The sequence below is a fragment of the Cynocephalus volans genome, chromosome 2 (genome assembly GCF_027409185.1).
Source record: "Cynocephalus volans isolate mCynVol1 chromosome 2, mCynVol1.pri, whole genome shotgun sequence".
NCBI classification, from domain to species: Eukaryota; Metazoa; Chordata; class Mammalia; order Dermoptera; family Cynocephalidae; genus Cynocephalus; species Cynocephalus volans.
In genome coordinates this window covers 97,204,586-97,221,570 of record NC_084461.1, presented here as the reverse complement: position 1 = coordinate 97,221,570, position 16,985 = coordinate 97,204,586, and the positions used below count along the sequence as shown (strand labels likewise).

The 16,985-nt window shown below is 34.9% G+C and overlaps 1 protein-coding gene across 1 annotated transcript in view; it reads right to left on the bottom strand.

Annotated features, from left to right (window-relative positions):
* WDR36 (WD repeat domain 36) overlaps positions 1 to 16,448 on the bottom strand; it is a 38,552-nt gene extending 22,104 nt beyond the window's left edge. The window contains exons 1-12 of the mRNA XM_063086439.1: positions 16,199 to 16,448; positions 13,814 to 13,841; positions 12,055 to 12,155; positions 10,365 to 10,482; positions 8,510 to 8,642; positions 6,940 to 6,994; positions 5,422 to 5,554; positions 4,973 to 5,148; positions 4,505 to 4,625; positions 3,951 to 4,016; positions 2,629 to 2,715; positions 1,256 to 1,401 (exon numbers count right to left, since the gene is read on the bottom strand). Of these exons, the coding sequence (XP_062942509.1) occupies positions 1,256 to 1,401; positions 2,629 to 2,715; positions 3,951 to 4,016; positions 4,505 to 4,625; positions 4,973 to 5,148; positions 5,422 to 5,554; positions 6,940 to 6,994; positions 8,510 to 8,642; positions 10,365 to 10,482; positions 12,055 to 12,155; positions 13,814 to 13,841; positions 16,199 to 16,360 (1,326 nt within the window). The 5' untranslated portion in view covers positions 16,361 to 16,448. The remainder of the gene's footprint in view (positions 1 to 1,255; positions 1,402 to 2,628; positions 2,716 to 3,950; positions 4,017 to 4,504; positions 4,626 to 4,972; positions 5,149 to 5,421; positions 5,555 to 6,939; positions 6,995 to 8,509; positions 8,643 to 10,364; positions 10,483 to 12,054; positions 12,156 to 13,813; positions 13,842 to 16,198) is intronic.
* Positions 16,449 to 16,985: the final 537 nt, after the last annotated feature.

Sequence of the window (16,985 nt, the reverse complement as noted above, 5' to 3'; positions counted from 1 at the left end):
AGCAATGAGCAATCCAAGATAAAATTAAGAAAACTAATCCACTTACAATAGTATTGAAAAAAATAAAATACTAAGAACAATTTAACCAAAGAAATATGAGACTAATATACTGACAAGTACAATATGTTGTTAGCAGAAATTACAGAAGATCTAAATAAATGGAAAGACATCCCATGTTCATGCAGCTGAAATGGCAACACTTAAATATCTATAGAATCAACACAGTCCCTGTCAAAATCCTAAATAACTTTTTTGCAGCAATGGACAAGCTGATCTAAAATTTATATGGAAATGCAAGGGACCAGAATAGACAAAACAATCTTGTAAGAAGAAGAACAAACTTAAAGGAATCATAGTTTCTGATTTCAAAACTTACCACGAAGCTACCATAATCAAGACAGTGTGGTCCTGGTATAAGGAGAGACATACAGACCAATGGAAGAAAATTGAAAGTCCAGAAATAAACCCTTACATGCATGGTCAAATGATTTTTGGCAAAGGTGCCAAGACCATTCAATGGAGAAAGAACAGTCTTTTGAACAAATGATGCTGACACAACCAGATATCCACATTCAAACAAATGAAGTTGGACCCCTACATCATATGACACACAAATATTAATTCAGAAAAAATAATAGACCTAAATGTAAGAGCTAAAACTATAAAACTCTAAGAAGAAATCACAAGAGTCAATCATTGTGGCCTTGGGTTAGGCATCGATTTCAAAAAATACAAGCAATATAACAAAAAAATAGATAAACTGAACTTCATCAAAATTAAAAACTCTTCTGTTGAAAATAATACAAACAAGAAAACGAAATGACAGCCCAAAGAATGGGGGAAAATATTTGCAAATCATATATCTGATAAAGCACTTGTATCAAGAATATATAAAGAGCTATTACAAGTCAATTATAAAAAGGTAAATAACCCCATTAAAAAATGGGCAAAGGATCTGATAGACATTTCCCCAAAGAAGATAAACAAATGGTGCATAACCACATTAAAAAATGCTCTGCATCATAAGTCACTAGGGAAACACAAATCAAAACCACAGTGAGATACAATCTCACACCCAACCTCAAATAAGTAAATAAATAAACCTCTGCATGTTGAAAAACTTATCACTACTGGGGAATAACTTCAAAATGTTAAACTATGCTTTTTCAACCAATATTATCATTAGTAAACTTAACCAAGACTATCATTGGACAGTTTTAAAGGAGATAATATCCTTACAAATAAGTTCACTTACTGTTGCAGTTACGTCATCACTCTTCAACTCTTTTGGCTTGAGAAAGTAAGCACCTATTGTGGATCTTTGATAATTCCAGGTTGAGCAAGATAGCTTACCTTGATGGCAAGCAATGATACCATCCCAGTCACTCTCACGAGCTTCCTCTAAAAAATAATTAAAATCATAATTCAAATTGCTTTTCATTCTCTCATTCATTCATCTATAATTTATTAAGGATTGAATATTCCATGTTATCATCAGGCACTAGAGATACAATGGTAAAACAGATAATCCCTGATAGCAACAAGCTTCCCACCTAACAAGAGATTATTATTTTTTTTTTTATTGACAAATAACAATTATATATATTTACGGTGTATAACATGATGTTTTGAGATTTTATATATATATATATATATATATAATGGAATGCCTAAATCAAGCTAATTAACATATCTAAAAAAAGATTCTGATTAGAAGAAATAACAATAAAGTATGATAGTGTCTCATAAGAGCACTCAATAACAGATTTTGGAAGAATAAAATGGCTCCCTGGAAGGAATGGTAAAACAAGTAGAAATTACCTGAGTGGAGAGAAAGGAAACAATATGCCCAAGAGTAACTGAACACAGCTGAGGAAAGCAAGTAAATATTTTCTTGGTAGGGATGGGAGGAGTGCAAGGCAACTGGACCACATTACAAAGGGTCTTAAAAGTCATGTTAAGGAGACAAGTTTCCACTCTAAAGATAATAAGGAACCACTAAAAAATTTAAGTAAATGAGTGACACTATTCAGATGTACATTTTAGAAAGATCACTCAAGCTCTAAGAAAACAGAAAAGAGAGTAGCCTAACAAAAAACAGTGATCAGGTTGTTATAATAATCTTGAAATAAAAATGGTGTCTACAGTTATTTCCTATGATAGTTTTCACTCAACAATCCCGTTATCTATCTACATTTTTCTTAAAATCACTTCTCTGAATGAAGCATGGCTCAAATGTCATAGAATAATAAGACCTCAGTCTTGTACTTAGGTCTTGATTAGTCAGAGCTCTATGTTCTCACACTTTGCTGTACCGGTTCTTATCTTTTTACATTAGTGATTTTCATTACACCAGGCATTTGATAGTATAAAAAGACAGGCTATACAATCAAACATTACTTATTAATGGCTGTTACAGAGAAGAGCAAAACCTGAGATTAATAGATAATAAATTTGCTAAAAATAACTCATTTTCATCTTCACACAAGATTAGCATGCACTTGGGGTTACCTTCTGAATACCTATTAATATGTGCAAAAACATTTATTAAAATGGAGAAAATAAAGAAGTTTACAGTAGGAAATAAATGACAAAGCAGAACTCAAAACACAGTCTGAAGTTACTTACCTGCTGCAAATTTTGTGATGGGTGGAAGTCTCACTGACATGGTATTCTGAAGTCCTTTACGTTTGACTCTCTTTTTATTTATTAATCCTGGGGTTGAGGAAGAGAGGAACATAGCTGTAAATCCTTAATAAAAAATGTATATAAAAGAAAAGCTATTCATTGTCACATAACTATAAAGTTTAAGATATTCCCACTTAAGTCAGGAGCAAAATAAAGATGTTATTCACCACTGTTATTTAATTGTTTCTTAAGTTTAGTCAGCATAATTACACATGAAAATAAATCACGAGGTATGAATAATCAAAAAAAGGAGGTAAAAATACCATTATTTGCAGATGAGATGATGGTCACATAGTCAGAAAGGAAACAACCAAATAATTACTAGAAGAAATAACAGGTTCACTGAGGCCAGATACAGAACCAACACAAAAATAGTTCAGTGAGTTGCCTACACTGCAGCATAACCAGATAAAAATGTAATGAACAAAGATTGCATCCATAATATTAGCAAAAGCATATAAAATGCTGCTAAATAATCTTATATATATAGGACCAACATGAGGAAAATTTTTAAAAAACTTCACTGAGGAACATAAAAGACAACTTCAATGAAATAGCATATTCCTAGTTGAGAAGATTCTTAAAGATATCAATTCTCTCCAATTTAAATTCAAGAAGAATTATTTTAGATATTGATTAAAAAATTATCCTAAAATTCATCTGGAAACATATGTGCGCAAATAGCCAGATAGATGAGTAATTATTAATAAAACTGAAAAGCATTTTTGTTTAATAAACAAAATGTTTCAAAGGCTGGAAAACACATAAAATGGAAAGAGAATGAGTAAATAAAATAAGTTATTTAAAGCAAAAAGATGGCAACTGCTTACTCTGATGCTTTGTCTAAGCTCCCTTCCGTCTTTGCAACTCTATATTCTACAGATGGCTCAAGTTAGGTCATCAATGTCTCAAGAGGCAAAAGTATGTTTTCACCAACCAAGGTGTCTAACCTTTTTCAATAACCTTACGCAGCACCTCAACCACCTTTTTTTGTTTTTGGTGGCTAGTTGGTGTACGGATCCAAACCCTTGACCTTGGTGTTACAACACCACACTCTAACCAACTGAGCTAACCAGCCAGCACCTCAACTACTTTTACAGCAACTTCAATCTTAAGAATCCTACTACTCCTTCCTCCATACATATCTTTTTATACCATCTAAGAGGAAATTTATTGATGAAACCTCCTCCAGTTGTCTCACAAATCTTGAAATGTTTCTTTTGTGACAAGCAGCTTCTTTTCTTATCTTGCAAATGACCTACCATGTCCCAAGCTCTTGTTGAATTTTTCATGTATTGTAGAAAATGACTGAAGAGTTCCATCTTGGCCTGTTGACATATACAGAAAGTTACTGATCAAGTTTCATCAAAACAGTGGACTCTGTCAGTCACATATCATAAAATTAGAGTCTATAAAAGCTTGAAGTTATAGCTTGAGACAATTTAAAAGGAGAGCCAGATTGCAACTACTTCATTATAATATTCATCTGTGTATAGAATGTCATTTAGTAAGAACAAAGAATAAAATGAAAATGAGGTACTAATAATTTTCAGTAGATTAGAATACGCAATGGTCACATTTTCAGTGACCATTCTGTTTCTGAGGATTAGTACACAGAATGACACACCAAGTAAAGATAATATCAGCTACAATGCTTCCTGAAGTAGCCAAAAAGAACTGTCTTAGTTTTACCCTGACTTCTAAGGTACTCAGACATATGAGTCTAAAAATGTGTAAATACCAAACCTAATAAACACTGAGCACCCAGCTCTCAATATCTGCTGAAAAAAACTAACAGTCCAAAGTGGAAACTCACTTGCACTTAGAATTTGTTGTCCATTTTGTCCGTAATATCTGATACTGGTAAGAGGAGCACTATGTCCCATTCTGAATCTCAGAAGTCGGCCTTCACCTGTAGGACCATCAAATATCCATATCTGTCAAGAAATAAAAAGGTTAGATTCTTCCACAATGTGCTATCTGATCTCTAGGTAGTCAAATCACCTCCTATGTAAATCAAATGGCATTGGGTAATACTTGCTAGGCCATGGACCCTGGAGCTATAAGGGCGGGAGTGGGGATTAGGAGAAATAAGCTGTAAATGTTTCTCACTTCATTGCAACCATGTCACCCGCTGTGTTTTTCGTTTTTATCAATACTAATAGCTCATCTGATATTTCTTTCATCTTCTAGGTTCAAGGCTGATACATTAAAGCAGGCCTGTAATAACCCAAAGGGTAGGTCAGATGAGCCAGGAAGATGATAACAACAATAATCATAATACCCGGAGAGCATTGTCAGCGCCATTTGTGACAAGAAGTGGCTCTCTATGGAGAAATGTCATCCCGGCAATTGCTGTAGAGTGTGCATTTCTCATTTGATTGATTAGTTTTTTGTCTTCTAGATCCCAGAGTCCAATATGTCCACATGGGCTTCCAGCTGCCATTATTGGATGACCATCTGTTATTAAAATAAACTACATTAAGGAAAACACTTACAGACCTCCCCAAACAACTAAACTTCACCACTCTTCTCTCGACCCTTTTATCCCATACACGCAAAGTTAAAAGAACTATACACCAGTCATCTATCCATATTCCTTTGCCTCCTTTTATTATAGGATTTTATTCTTTTCTATTAAACTAAACTACAAGAAGAAAAAATTTCCATGACCTTTAAAGTAATGTATTTTAAGTGTTCTTAGTTCATATCAATAAATAAGTTAAAAGTTACCTGTGCGAAATGAGATTGAAGTAATGGGTCCCCAGTCTTGACGAAACTTCATTAATGTTTCATTGAATTTAATGTTGTGAATGATAACCTGGCCTGACATAAGACCAATAGCAACAACATCCACAGCTGGTGCCTGAAAATTAAATTACTCAATCTTTTATTTTCTTAAATAAAATAGATTCAATGATCCTTTGATGATATGCATTATTACTTATGTATTATCAAAAGGAATAATGGAATATCTTCCTAAAGGTGGCAAAAAAACCTAACAAGTGTTACCATTCTGGCATACTTAAATTGCTATTCAGCATGGAAGTATTTAGCAATGATTTTTCCAAACTATTTCCCACCTTCAATTCTGCCAGTCAGCATCCCCCCTCCCAACCTGCAAAACATAGCTGACTTGGTAAGAAAACAGCAAAACAGAGAAGGAAGCTGATATGTAAAATCACTACAGATCACTGATTGGATGAAAACAAAAAGGAGACAATGCCTAGAAAACATATAAAGGCTTGCCATATGCATGGCAACATAAGTGGCCAACTTCAATTACATTACATAATCCAAGGAAAATAGGAAAAACCTACAAAACATGCTAAAAGGCAAAAAAGTTTTACAATTAGTCTATCCTATCTTTAAAATTCTATGATTATAATCATCTTATAATGGTCTATAATACAATGGTCTTATACAGAGGCTCTATTATGAGTTTTTCTATTTTAGCCCAGATCAATGTCTAATATCATTACACAATGGAATCAGGCTTAACATTTTACTAATATGCCATAAAGAGCCTACTAGACATGAGACCCTGTGTAGAAGCTGGCGATACTAAAACAAATATGATCCCTTACCCTCAAGTGACCTAATCATCTGAAACCATTGGGGTCTTCTGAATAGGTAAAAGTGGAGCAAGGTTGATGTCAGTGAGACAGGATGAGAAAAATGCATATAAATTGGGCAGGTATAGACCATGGATATTTAGAAAGATAATGTTATACTGGCTATGTGACCAAAAGACATACCAGATTCTCTGCAGACATACATTCATTCTTTTATAGATGTTTTGCAAACTCATAAAAACAAAAAGCAGTTATTTCTGGAAGAGTCCACCACTGAATCAAACATTTGGATTTTGCTCCCAATTATTTTAAATTACTCATCTCAACATCCTGATAAATTTCACTGTATGACCTACAATCTTCCTTTTATCATTGAACATGTCATTTTCATTCTGCACAAGGCACTGAAATACACACTTCCAAAATGATTAGCCAACAAGGTTCCATAGAAAGCACAGGTTTAAAGCCTAATTCCACGCACAAAGGATTCCACAGACATTTATATGCACAGTTATTATGTTTCCAAAGCTCTATTTCCTCAAGGTAACAGTTATAAAGATAAAATAGACTCTATACAGTATTATTTTGTCTTTAGGTCTAAAAATATGGTTGATTCCTGAAACTAAAAGATCCCACTACTAACTCTGGTTTTTTTTCAACTTAGAAAGATACTAACCTGCTGAAGAGCTGTCACTCCAACTTTCCATCCTGGAAATGTATACAGAAGTTTACTACAAAAAGAAAATAGTTGAAAGCTATTTTTGAGGGGTGAGGAGGAAAACAAAATCAACTAAATACTAAAAAGTGAAATAACAGGTGATATTTATTAAGTTCTTTCTCTGCCACACACTATTCTGAGTACATATATTACCTTATTTCATACTCAAAATAATTCCATGAGGTAAATATTATTATTATTTTCCAAATAAAGAAACTGAGAATCTTAATTATGTGAAATAATTAAGCTAAGTTCACATGGTTAGCAAGTAATGATGTCCAGATTCTAAATTCCGAGCTAACTACTACGTCACCTCTTTAAGAAACTAAATGTCCAAGTATGGGGAAAAATATGAGTAAAAAACATTTTACATCATAGAATACCATTAAAAAATATCTAAGAGTAAGAGTGCAGGCAGATCTTGTTTTCCACTGCAACATGTTTCTAGAAACATCGTCACTAAAGGGAATATATATTTTAAGTACAATATTACTTGCATGTTATATGACTGTTACATGACAGTAGTGATGCTGCTGTCAATTTCAGAATCAAGTCATAAATGATAAAAAATAAGTCCACAGAGCACAGATATCTGAAATCACAAAAATTATCATTGAAGTATTAAATCAAGTATTAAATTCTGTAAATGGACACAGATTATTTAACTCAATAATTATATAACAATACTTATAGTAAAGAATGTAAGCATCACATGAAGAACCTAAGAAAAATAACCTTAAGGGCAAAGACAATATAGCTCAGTCATTATGCCTGAGCCTAGCACAGAGAAGGCAGTCAATGGTCTTTGTTAAATTGAACTGAAACACTGATTCAAAACTAAGGACTAGGATAAACATTAAACCTTTGATAATCTTATTTTCCATTCTGAATTTATAAGGGCTATGGAAAACACAATTTGAATGGTCAAATATTTTTGTTTGCTCTTTTAAATGCTATACAAAGAAGCCTGAGCTGCCACCCTTTTCTCTGGATAAATGTTCAAATAACAAGCAGAAGTACTCAATATTATTTATCTAGCCCTCCAGCTATACCAATAATATTATAGTAGATATTTATTTGTGGTTGATGATGGAAGTACTTTTACCTTGAAAACCATTTCTAAATGCTAGCACTAAATTAACACACATTTGCTTTGCCTCATCTTCCCTCTTAGTTTATCAAAAACTAGAAGCTATCCCATGACGATCTCATAATTATCATTTTCTGATGGATCTTATATCACTTTACTAGAGCCCTCTCTACAGCTGTATGGAATCTTTAGTTACTGGGCTATTAGTATATAGCTTTCAATGAGCATTTATGAAGCTTCCTGCTATGTATCAGGACCACATGCCAGCTTTCACATATGCAATGCCATGACTAACAACTCCAAACCCAGGCATATTTATTGACAGCCCTCTAAATAAACATATAAAGACAGGGAGAATTGAGAGACTTAAGTATGCATTAAGAAGTAGTAGATAAGGATAAGATGAGAACTATGTTATTTTCAAAATAAAGTGCTTACTTGGATTTTACATTCCATAACTGCAGGCTTCCTTGTTCACTGCCCAGAAGTACTTTATTCAAGTAGGTACTTGGATGCAAAATTGCAGAAATTTTAAATACTGACTTATCAAAAGTCAATTGCAGATATTCCTCTATAAAAGTGAAAGTTATAAATAATATATAATTATTTTTTATAAAATAGTTTGAAATATTCATGTATCCATATACTTATCACTCAAATTAAGGTTATCATATCAAAAATTTATATGCTAATATGAATCAAAGACTTACATACTAACCTATAAAAATTCCTAGAGAAATAAAATAAATGTGATCAGAGGCAACTTGTAATTTAGACTGTGAAAAATTTTCTATAAGTTCTGATATATTACTACTACTAGAAGTTTACTAACTCACTGCTAAATTGGTTTACAGAAAAGAAAAATAAAATTTTTTTAAAAAGTGACCCTAGGAAAGAGCATTAATATTTTTATAATTTGATCAGGAGGCAGGGGTAAACATTCTAAGTGAGGTGCTTATACTGAGCTCTTTCAGCGAGTATAGAGCCAAATATCTGGGAAGCTAGATGAACCACTCATAAGATGTAAAAAGTGAGAGGCAAACCTCAGTGAAACTAAGAAAAGTGCTTCTCATACATTTCCACAAAAGAACCTCTAATAGAGGGGAGAAAAAGAACTTACAACCCTATGGAGTGGGGAATGGTATAGCCAGCAGTCACTTGCTGCAAGATGAAAAAATTCTTTGAAATCTTAGGTTATGCTAAAATTTCCTGTGTTCTAAATTTGTTTTTTATTTCACAGTTCATCCATGACAAAAACAATTTTCCACTAAATTTTCCAATAAATTTGAGTATCAAAGAAGGTATACTTCATTTAATCTTTAGGTTCACATACTATTTGGCACACTGCTGCATACTCCCAGGGGTGTGTATATCCCAGTTTTGGAAGCATAGATAAAAGTGAAAATCACACAAACTTTACTTTGAATGCTATTTTAAAAGATCTTTGCCTCTATTTATAACCAGCAGTTTTATTTAAAGTCACTATAAACAGCGCCCTGAAGACAATGATTCAATGTGCTGCTTTTAACAGCAACAAAAAAGCTGAGCATTAGCATCATGAGAGAGCCTGCTGGACTTTAAGAACCAGATTCTGGAATCTTATAAAAGGCCTTTTAACAACCATCTACACAGGGAATACTTATTGAATTCTGTTCCCTCTCTACTTAAGCAACTACAAAACAAAGACAAAGGTTACTCATTTGAACAAGAATTGGAATAACTCCGAGGAGGGCAACCTCTAGGATATATACTAAAAATAAACATACTGCATCTAACAGTGAGATAATCAAGAGGTAATATAAGCTAAAATTCTAAACCCATTAAATAATTTAACAGATTTTATTCACAGTGGACCCGACCCAGTCTTTTAGGACACTAACTTGTATCTATAGGAAAAGTATGTATATTTTCCTTCAGCTTACAAAATCTTCAAGTTTATTATTATAATCTCCCTTACTAAAAAAGTTGAAAATACAAACTAAGCATTCCTCAGCTGTGTATATCAAAATTCATTTCAGAGAAAAAACAATATAAATCATTAAACTTGGAGAACTGCAATGAAAATTTATTAGTTGAGATAAGCACATTAAATAGTTTATAAGGCTGACTAAAATTGCTTATCTCTTTCTTACTTAGAATGTTTTTTCTTATTCATGTTAAAGATACTATCTTAAAAAAATTTTTTTTTTACTGTTTACATGTGAAACCCCTGGTATAGAAGTTATGTTTACATAGACTTTTAATTTAAGTACGCAATACTATTCCAAGATAAAGCAAATAAATTAGTTCTTACCTTCTGAATATATGTGCCAAATAATAACAATACTGTCAGTATCAACAGAGATAACGTGATCCCCAAAGGGTTGCAAAAGATGGATTTCTGCTTTATGACCCTTAAAGGTATGTACTACCTACAATATCAAAGTTTAAAAGAATTTCATATTATTATTCATTCATCACACAATATTATTCATGTTATCCAAAAAGTATGATAATCCTCAATATGCTTGTGGTAAGAAATATAGTCCAATTGTTGATTATCCAAGGAGAGATGAATAGATAAATAGCAAGCAACTAGGCATGTGCATCTGCTCCCTAAGCCAGTTCAGCAATAAGGAAGTAAAGTGTGTACTAAAAACACAGAAATGAGAGCTTTGAGGTTCAGCTTCCCAACTAAGGTTAGGAGGAGGTACACACATACCTAAGACCCTCACCCAATTTAACCAGTGCTACTACATGCATCCCAGAGAAGTGGTATATTCTGTAAGGCTGATTCGACAGGCTGCATTACCAGCTGGCTTTCAGAAGAAATGGGGGAGGGGGACGTAGGGTACATCTTCCCTATACCTTTCTGCTTTGACATAGAGACCCTTGCCATTAATAGGAGGTGATCTCTCCATAACTATAACCCCTTCTCCATGGTGTCAGTTCTCACCATGCTCCAGCAACAGTACTTCTTCTCCCTGACCCTTAGACCTAGGAGTGGTAAAAGCTTCCCACAGTTGATGGTCTCTGATGCCTTCCACCCCTACTTTTTTTCCCTAAAGCTGACCAACCTGTGCATATACTTCCTTCAATTAAAGTCTTCATCAGAACTACATACGGTGTGTGTAAGTACCACACACACATATATCTCTCAGAGAAAATTACAAATTACAATACAAAAACAAACAATATTTTTCCTGCTCCCTAAAAATCCAAACTATCCATTAAAGAACTCCACAGGTAAGTTACTTGCCTCTGTTACAGGTAGTGATGATGATGGAGGACTGTGAGAACCTCACTCCAAGTCAAACTCTAATAAGTACAGTGATGCTATCATGTGGCTCTCTAGACATCCTCACTCCCACTTTCCCGTTTATTTTGGACCACCAGAGCCACATCATTTCTCAAGTTAGTTGTCCCAGAAGAAACTTAGAAAACAACTGGTAGATTTAGACCAGAAAAGATCTTTCCTTAGCAGTAGAGAAAACATAGAATCTAGATTTCTCTACATAGGGAACAAGCACCTAGTTTTTAGAAAAGGAGTTATGGGCTAAGTTGTGCATAATGAAGAAGCAAATCCACATAAAGCAGTGGTGCAAATGCAAATATGAACCTTACAGGAAAGCATTTTCAAAATACACACAACTAAGTCCTATCTCACCAAATACAAAGTAGAAAGCTCCAGAGAGAGGACCCCACTGGGCATAAAAATTTTGAAGAAGATGCCCAAGTAATTCTGACATTCACCTCTAGTAAAAAAAAAAAAAAAACAATTGAAGTAAAGCACCAGTTTTAACTAAGCCTTTTGACAATTTGGTGGGATCAATTTTTTCTTCCTCTAGAAAACTGAATATGTATTTGGGGAAAAAAAAAACCAAAAAACTGTACACTTCCAGAGTGTTCCAGATAAAGAATGGCAACATTAAAATTCCCCACACTATCATGACAACCACATATCGACTGCAGAAGACAAGTTAAGACAGTTCAGTGACACAAACCTCTTTATTACGGGCAAATGCAGAGAAAACATTCCCATAAGCAGCAAAGACAAGTCTCCCATCAGCTGCCATACAGCAGATATCCTGTGGAACAGAGTTACCTAGGAGAAAATACAAATAAAAGAAATAAGGATTTTTAAGATCTTGGAACAAACAGAAACTTCAAGTATATAACATTTTTCATGGCTATAATTTTAAAATATATGTATATATATTTAAATAAAAGTGAAAGCTGAGAATCAGAGTATAAAATTTTGACTTCAGTGTTATTTTAGATATCTAATAACTATCACACTGAGAACATGAAATCACCTTGACCTTCCCTAACAGAACAAATATCTAGGATTTGCAGATATATATACATAATCCTAAAGAAATGAAAAGATTTACGAGGTTATTTGAAAAACCTGTCATTTAATACACAGAACTCTGGCAGATGGTCATCCAGCGTTCATGTGAGTGCCTTTGAGAACATCAAATTCACTAATAACTCAGGAAAATTCTAAAAGTAAATCAAAATCTAAATCTGTCTAACTCTTTGGATCAACCCTAAAAAACTCTATGTGGTGTTCTATATGTCCACCCTTAATACAATTAAAGATAGTATGGTTTCCACTCAATCTTCTCCAAGGGATAGATACCTTTCACCTCTAGCTATTTCTCACATGACACGATTTCTTGATTCCTCTCTCACTATCATGGTCACACCGCTCTTTTCTTTTTATTTCCCTCTTTTGGGGGCAGGAATGTTAGTAGACAGAAAATTGTCAAGTATTTTTCACACTGCATATTCCATTTTGAGATTTTGTTTCTATAAAACTATTTTTATAGGTTTATCATTCACTACTGTATTCAAATTAGGTTACAGTGCCTTTCTTCTGCCTTCTAATTTTTTTTTTTTTTAAAGTAAGTTTATCAGATATATGCACTGGATTCCTTATTGGTCTCCTCTGTTTCTCTCACAAGGATCATATTTGATGGTGAAACTAGTACCTCTCAGCCCTGACAAGCACTTCATTCTACTAAACAGTTTTCAAAAAACAAATATCCCTTCCATTGGGAAAAAAAATACCAAAATGTGAGAAAAGGGAAAACTCTTCCTTATAGTAGAAGGAATGATGGAAAAAGAAATCACTATTTGGCAACCATCATACTAATAACTGATTAAGGCAAGTATTATCAATAAATGCTAAAAGCAAGGGGTGAAATTTTGAAGAGTACTAGGATATTTACATAGTCTCAATGCATTTTACTACAAGATACCCATTATCTACAAAGGGCAAAACAGAAACTTTAAAATGGAGCTTCCTGACAGATGTTATCTTAACCAATGATCAAAGTTATCACTGCCAGAAATAGGACTAACCAACAGCATGTGTCTCCTAATATAAATTCACTGAAAATTCAGCATCATTTTTTTCTTATTCCTGCCAAAGTGCATAACCTGAGTCTAATCCTGAGGAAATATCAGAAAAACTCAAATTGAAGGACATTCTAAAGAACTAACCTGTACTCCTCAAAAATGTCAATGTTGTGAAACACAAAGTCTGAAGAACTATTTCCAGATTAAAGAAAAGACATGACAAAAAGCAAAACATGATCCTGTCCCACACTTTTTTTTTTTTGCTGTGTAAATTTATCAGACACACACTAGATTCCTTATATATTCCATATGTTCTGCATGTCTTAAATTTATGCTAAACAATATTGTCTTTAAGATACTAAACATGCATAAATTCAAAATAAAGTCCACACTTACTTACTGCAACCAGGCTAAGTTTCTGAACCTATTTAAAAAAAAGAAAAAATGATTAAATAAATTTTCATTAACAAGAATAATTATAATAACCTAACACCTGAACATTAAGATATAACCTCATACATAAATTTGCTATGCTGTCCTTCCTAAAAAAGACACTTACTAACCCTAATTTTCATTATTAGGAAAGCTTATATTTCCAACTATGTCACCATGAGTGGTGATAGAAGGGATAGGCAAACCTTTTCTGTAATGAGTCAAATAGTTTAAAATGTTAGGCTTTGCTGGCCATATATCTCTGTTGTAACTACTCAACTCTGCCATTATAGCATGAAAGCAGCCACGTATGATACATAAACAAATGCACATGGTTGTATTCCAAGAAGTTTTTACCTATGAATACTGAAATTTGGTTTTCATATGTCATGAAATAATATTCTTCTTTTGATTTTTTTCCTAACCATTTAAAAATGTCAAAACCATTCATAACTCCTGGATCATACAAAAAACAAACAGTGGGCTGTTTACTGGCTTGCAGACTGTAATTTGGTGACCCCAATCTATGGTTACTTATCCTGCTGTGTGACCTTGGGAAAGTTACTTAACCTTCCGGTGCCTCAAATTCCTCATCTGTAAAATAGGGATTAAAATAGTACCTACTTTATAGGATTGTTATGAGGACTCAATGAGTAAATTTGTATAAAACAGAATGAAGCCAATCACATAGTAAATGATCAATAAATGTTACCTGCTATCACCACATCTATCCATAACTTGCCTAGTTTCGCCTTAGAAAAAGCTAATTTATAGGAAGTCTGACTGGGGACATTAATATAGCCATGGCCATAGGATAGAACACTTGCAGACCAAATTAGTGACTTCGGTTCATTAGTGCCAAGTTATGTTCAGTTTCAGAGGAAATAGCCCAATGCCCTGGTTAGTATGAAAAGTGTACAGAGTCCTCGTGTAATAGCTATTTACATGCCATAATGCTGTGATTAAATTAAATATATGCATAACCGGTGTTAAAACTAAAGGGGACCTTAAAAATCATTTTTTTATGACTAAATGCCAATGCACAGATAAGTAAATTGTTAAATTTTTATAAAATGTACAAATATGTTACTTTCCTAACCACAGGCTTTCTTTGGAAATAGAGCATAGAGAAAAATGCATGTTTGTGCATAACACAGTGTCAGGAAAGACAGTGTATCAAAGATATAATTTCAAGAGCTCTTTCAGTGAGAAACTTAGAAAAGTTACATCTCAGGAGGAAACTTTAACCAGCAAAACCAAAAGTTAGTAAGCAAGGAACAAGAGTGGAGAATGTAACAACAAACACGCCCACATGATTTGACAATATCATTCTATTCCACCCACTCCCCATTACCAACCCAGACTTGGAGAAATCCAATCATTCTTCACCCCAGCCTCTTCCCTGCCCTTTTCTCCTGCACTAACCCAACTGGTTCCCAATTCTTAGCTCTTCTTGCTAATGACCAATTTGATTTGCACAATCCCTCAAGGAAGACAACTCTACATGTGTTCCAGAAAAAGTGTTTAATGAACACTGGCTATTATCATCCTCATCATCAAGGTTCCTTCTCTCACAGAGCTTACATGCTTTTGGAGAAGACAAAGAAACAAATGAACAACAAAATACTTTCTCAATGACTGATGAGCTATTAAGAGAGAAAAATCATCACTAACAAGCAGGAGGGGCTTGGTAAGTAACAATTTTCCTGAGATTTACTTTCCCAATTTATATAAGGGTGCAACAGAATAATGAAACCTACCTTGCAAACAAAGTGCTGCAAGGCTTAGAGTTAGTGACATGTACCAGACACTCAATGTTGCTTGAAAATAGACGCTCAGGGGAAGTTTAGGGATATTGGATTGCTATCAAATGAAGAGTCCCCGTAAATCATAATTAATCTCACTCTCTCCCGTACTCCCGGTGTATCTCAGTCTGAATTTCTAATCCAGCTTGTGTCACCAATTACACAATAAAATGGCTTACAAGTCTTTCTATTGCAAGAAATTAAGAATAGGACTCGGGGGGTAAGGGTTTGTCTTAATCATGCTAACTTCAAGGGAAGGTCAACAAATATCTACTGAACAAATATATCGCCACAGAACTGAGAGGTTCTCCATTGCTCCCCGTTTGGACAAGCTGCCTCCGAAACTCGCTTCACGTGGAACGCAAGGGCTAAATCAGCACGTGGATGTGATGGGGATGGCGAAATACAACAGGGAGGGGATAAGGAAGAGAAGGGCAGACAGGGAAGCCCTTGGTAGGTGGGAGGAGAAAGCGGGATTGCCCCAGGACAAAGTTGGAGGCCGGGGAGGGTGGTTCCCGGGAAGCTGATGAAGGAAGTCACTCACGTCATAGGTGTGGAAGCTCTTGCCCACGCAGGTCGTCACATAGAACCGGCGCTTCAGCGCACTGAACCGCACCACGTGTGCAATGTCGTTGCTAAAGAGCCCCAAGGCCCGGAACCCCGCAAACAGCGAGCTAGCCGTGCGGCTCTCTGAGCTCGCTTCCATGGTCGCCGTGGTCAATCCCGGCTCCTCTCCCCTCCAGTCCTAATGGGAACCGCGCACGCAGCCTTTCAGCGCCTCTCGTGGTACAATCGCTTGCTGGAGCTGGAGACTCAGGAGCGCTTCCGCTTCCCGTTGCCAGTCGCGTCTGCACAGATCGCCCTCAGTGCAACAGAACAAGAGCTCCCGCCAGAGCTCGCGGGGAGGCGCAATTTCGGTTCCGCGGGCCCCAGTTTCCAGCGTGTTGTCTTACGGTGCTCTGCAGCTCCGCTGTTGCTGGAGGACACTTTAGGCGCTTTCAGGTGCTACTGTAGGGGTGCGAGCAAGGAGGCAGGCGCGACACCCAGCAGGGTGGAGGGAACACCAATGTCTTAAAATAGATGGAAAAGGGCGAAACGTGTGGTTTTTAAAAAAATGTATAAAAACACGAGACTGTGGAGAAAATTTGAACACTGACTGGACATCATGATATTAAGAAATAAATTATGGTTAATTTTTATATGTGATACTAATATTGTGATTTTGTTTTTAAAGTTCCTTATCTATTGCAGAAACATATTGACATATGTTTCATGTTTGCAGATGAAATGATGTGATGTCTGGGGATTTGCTTCAAAATAATTGGGGATGG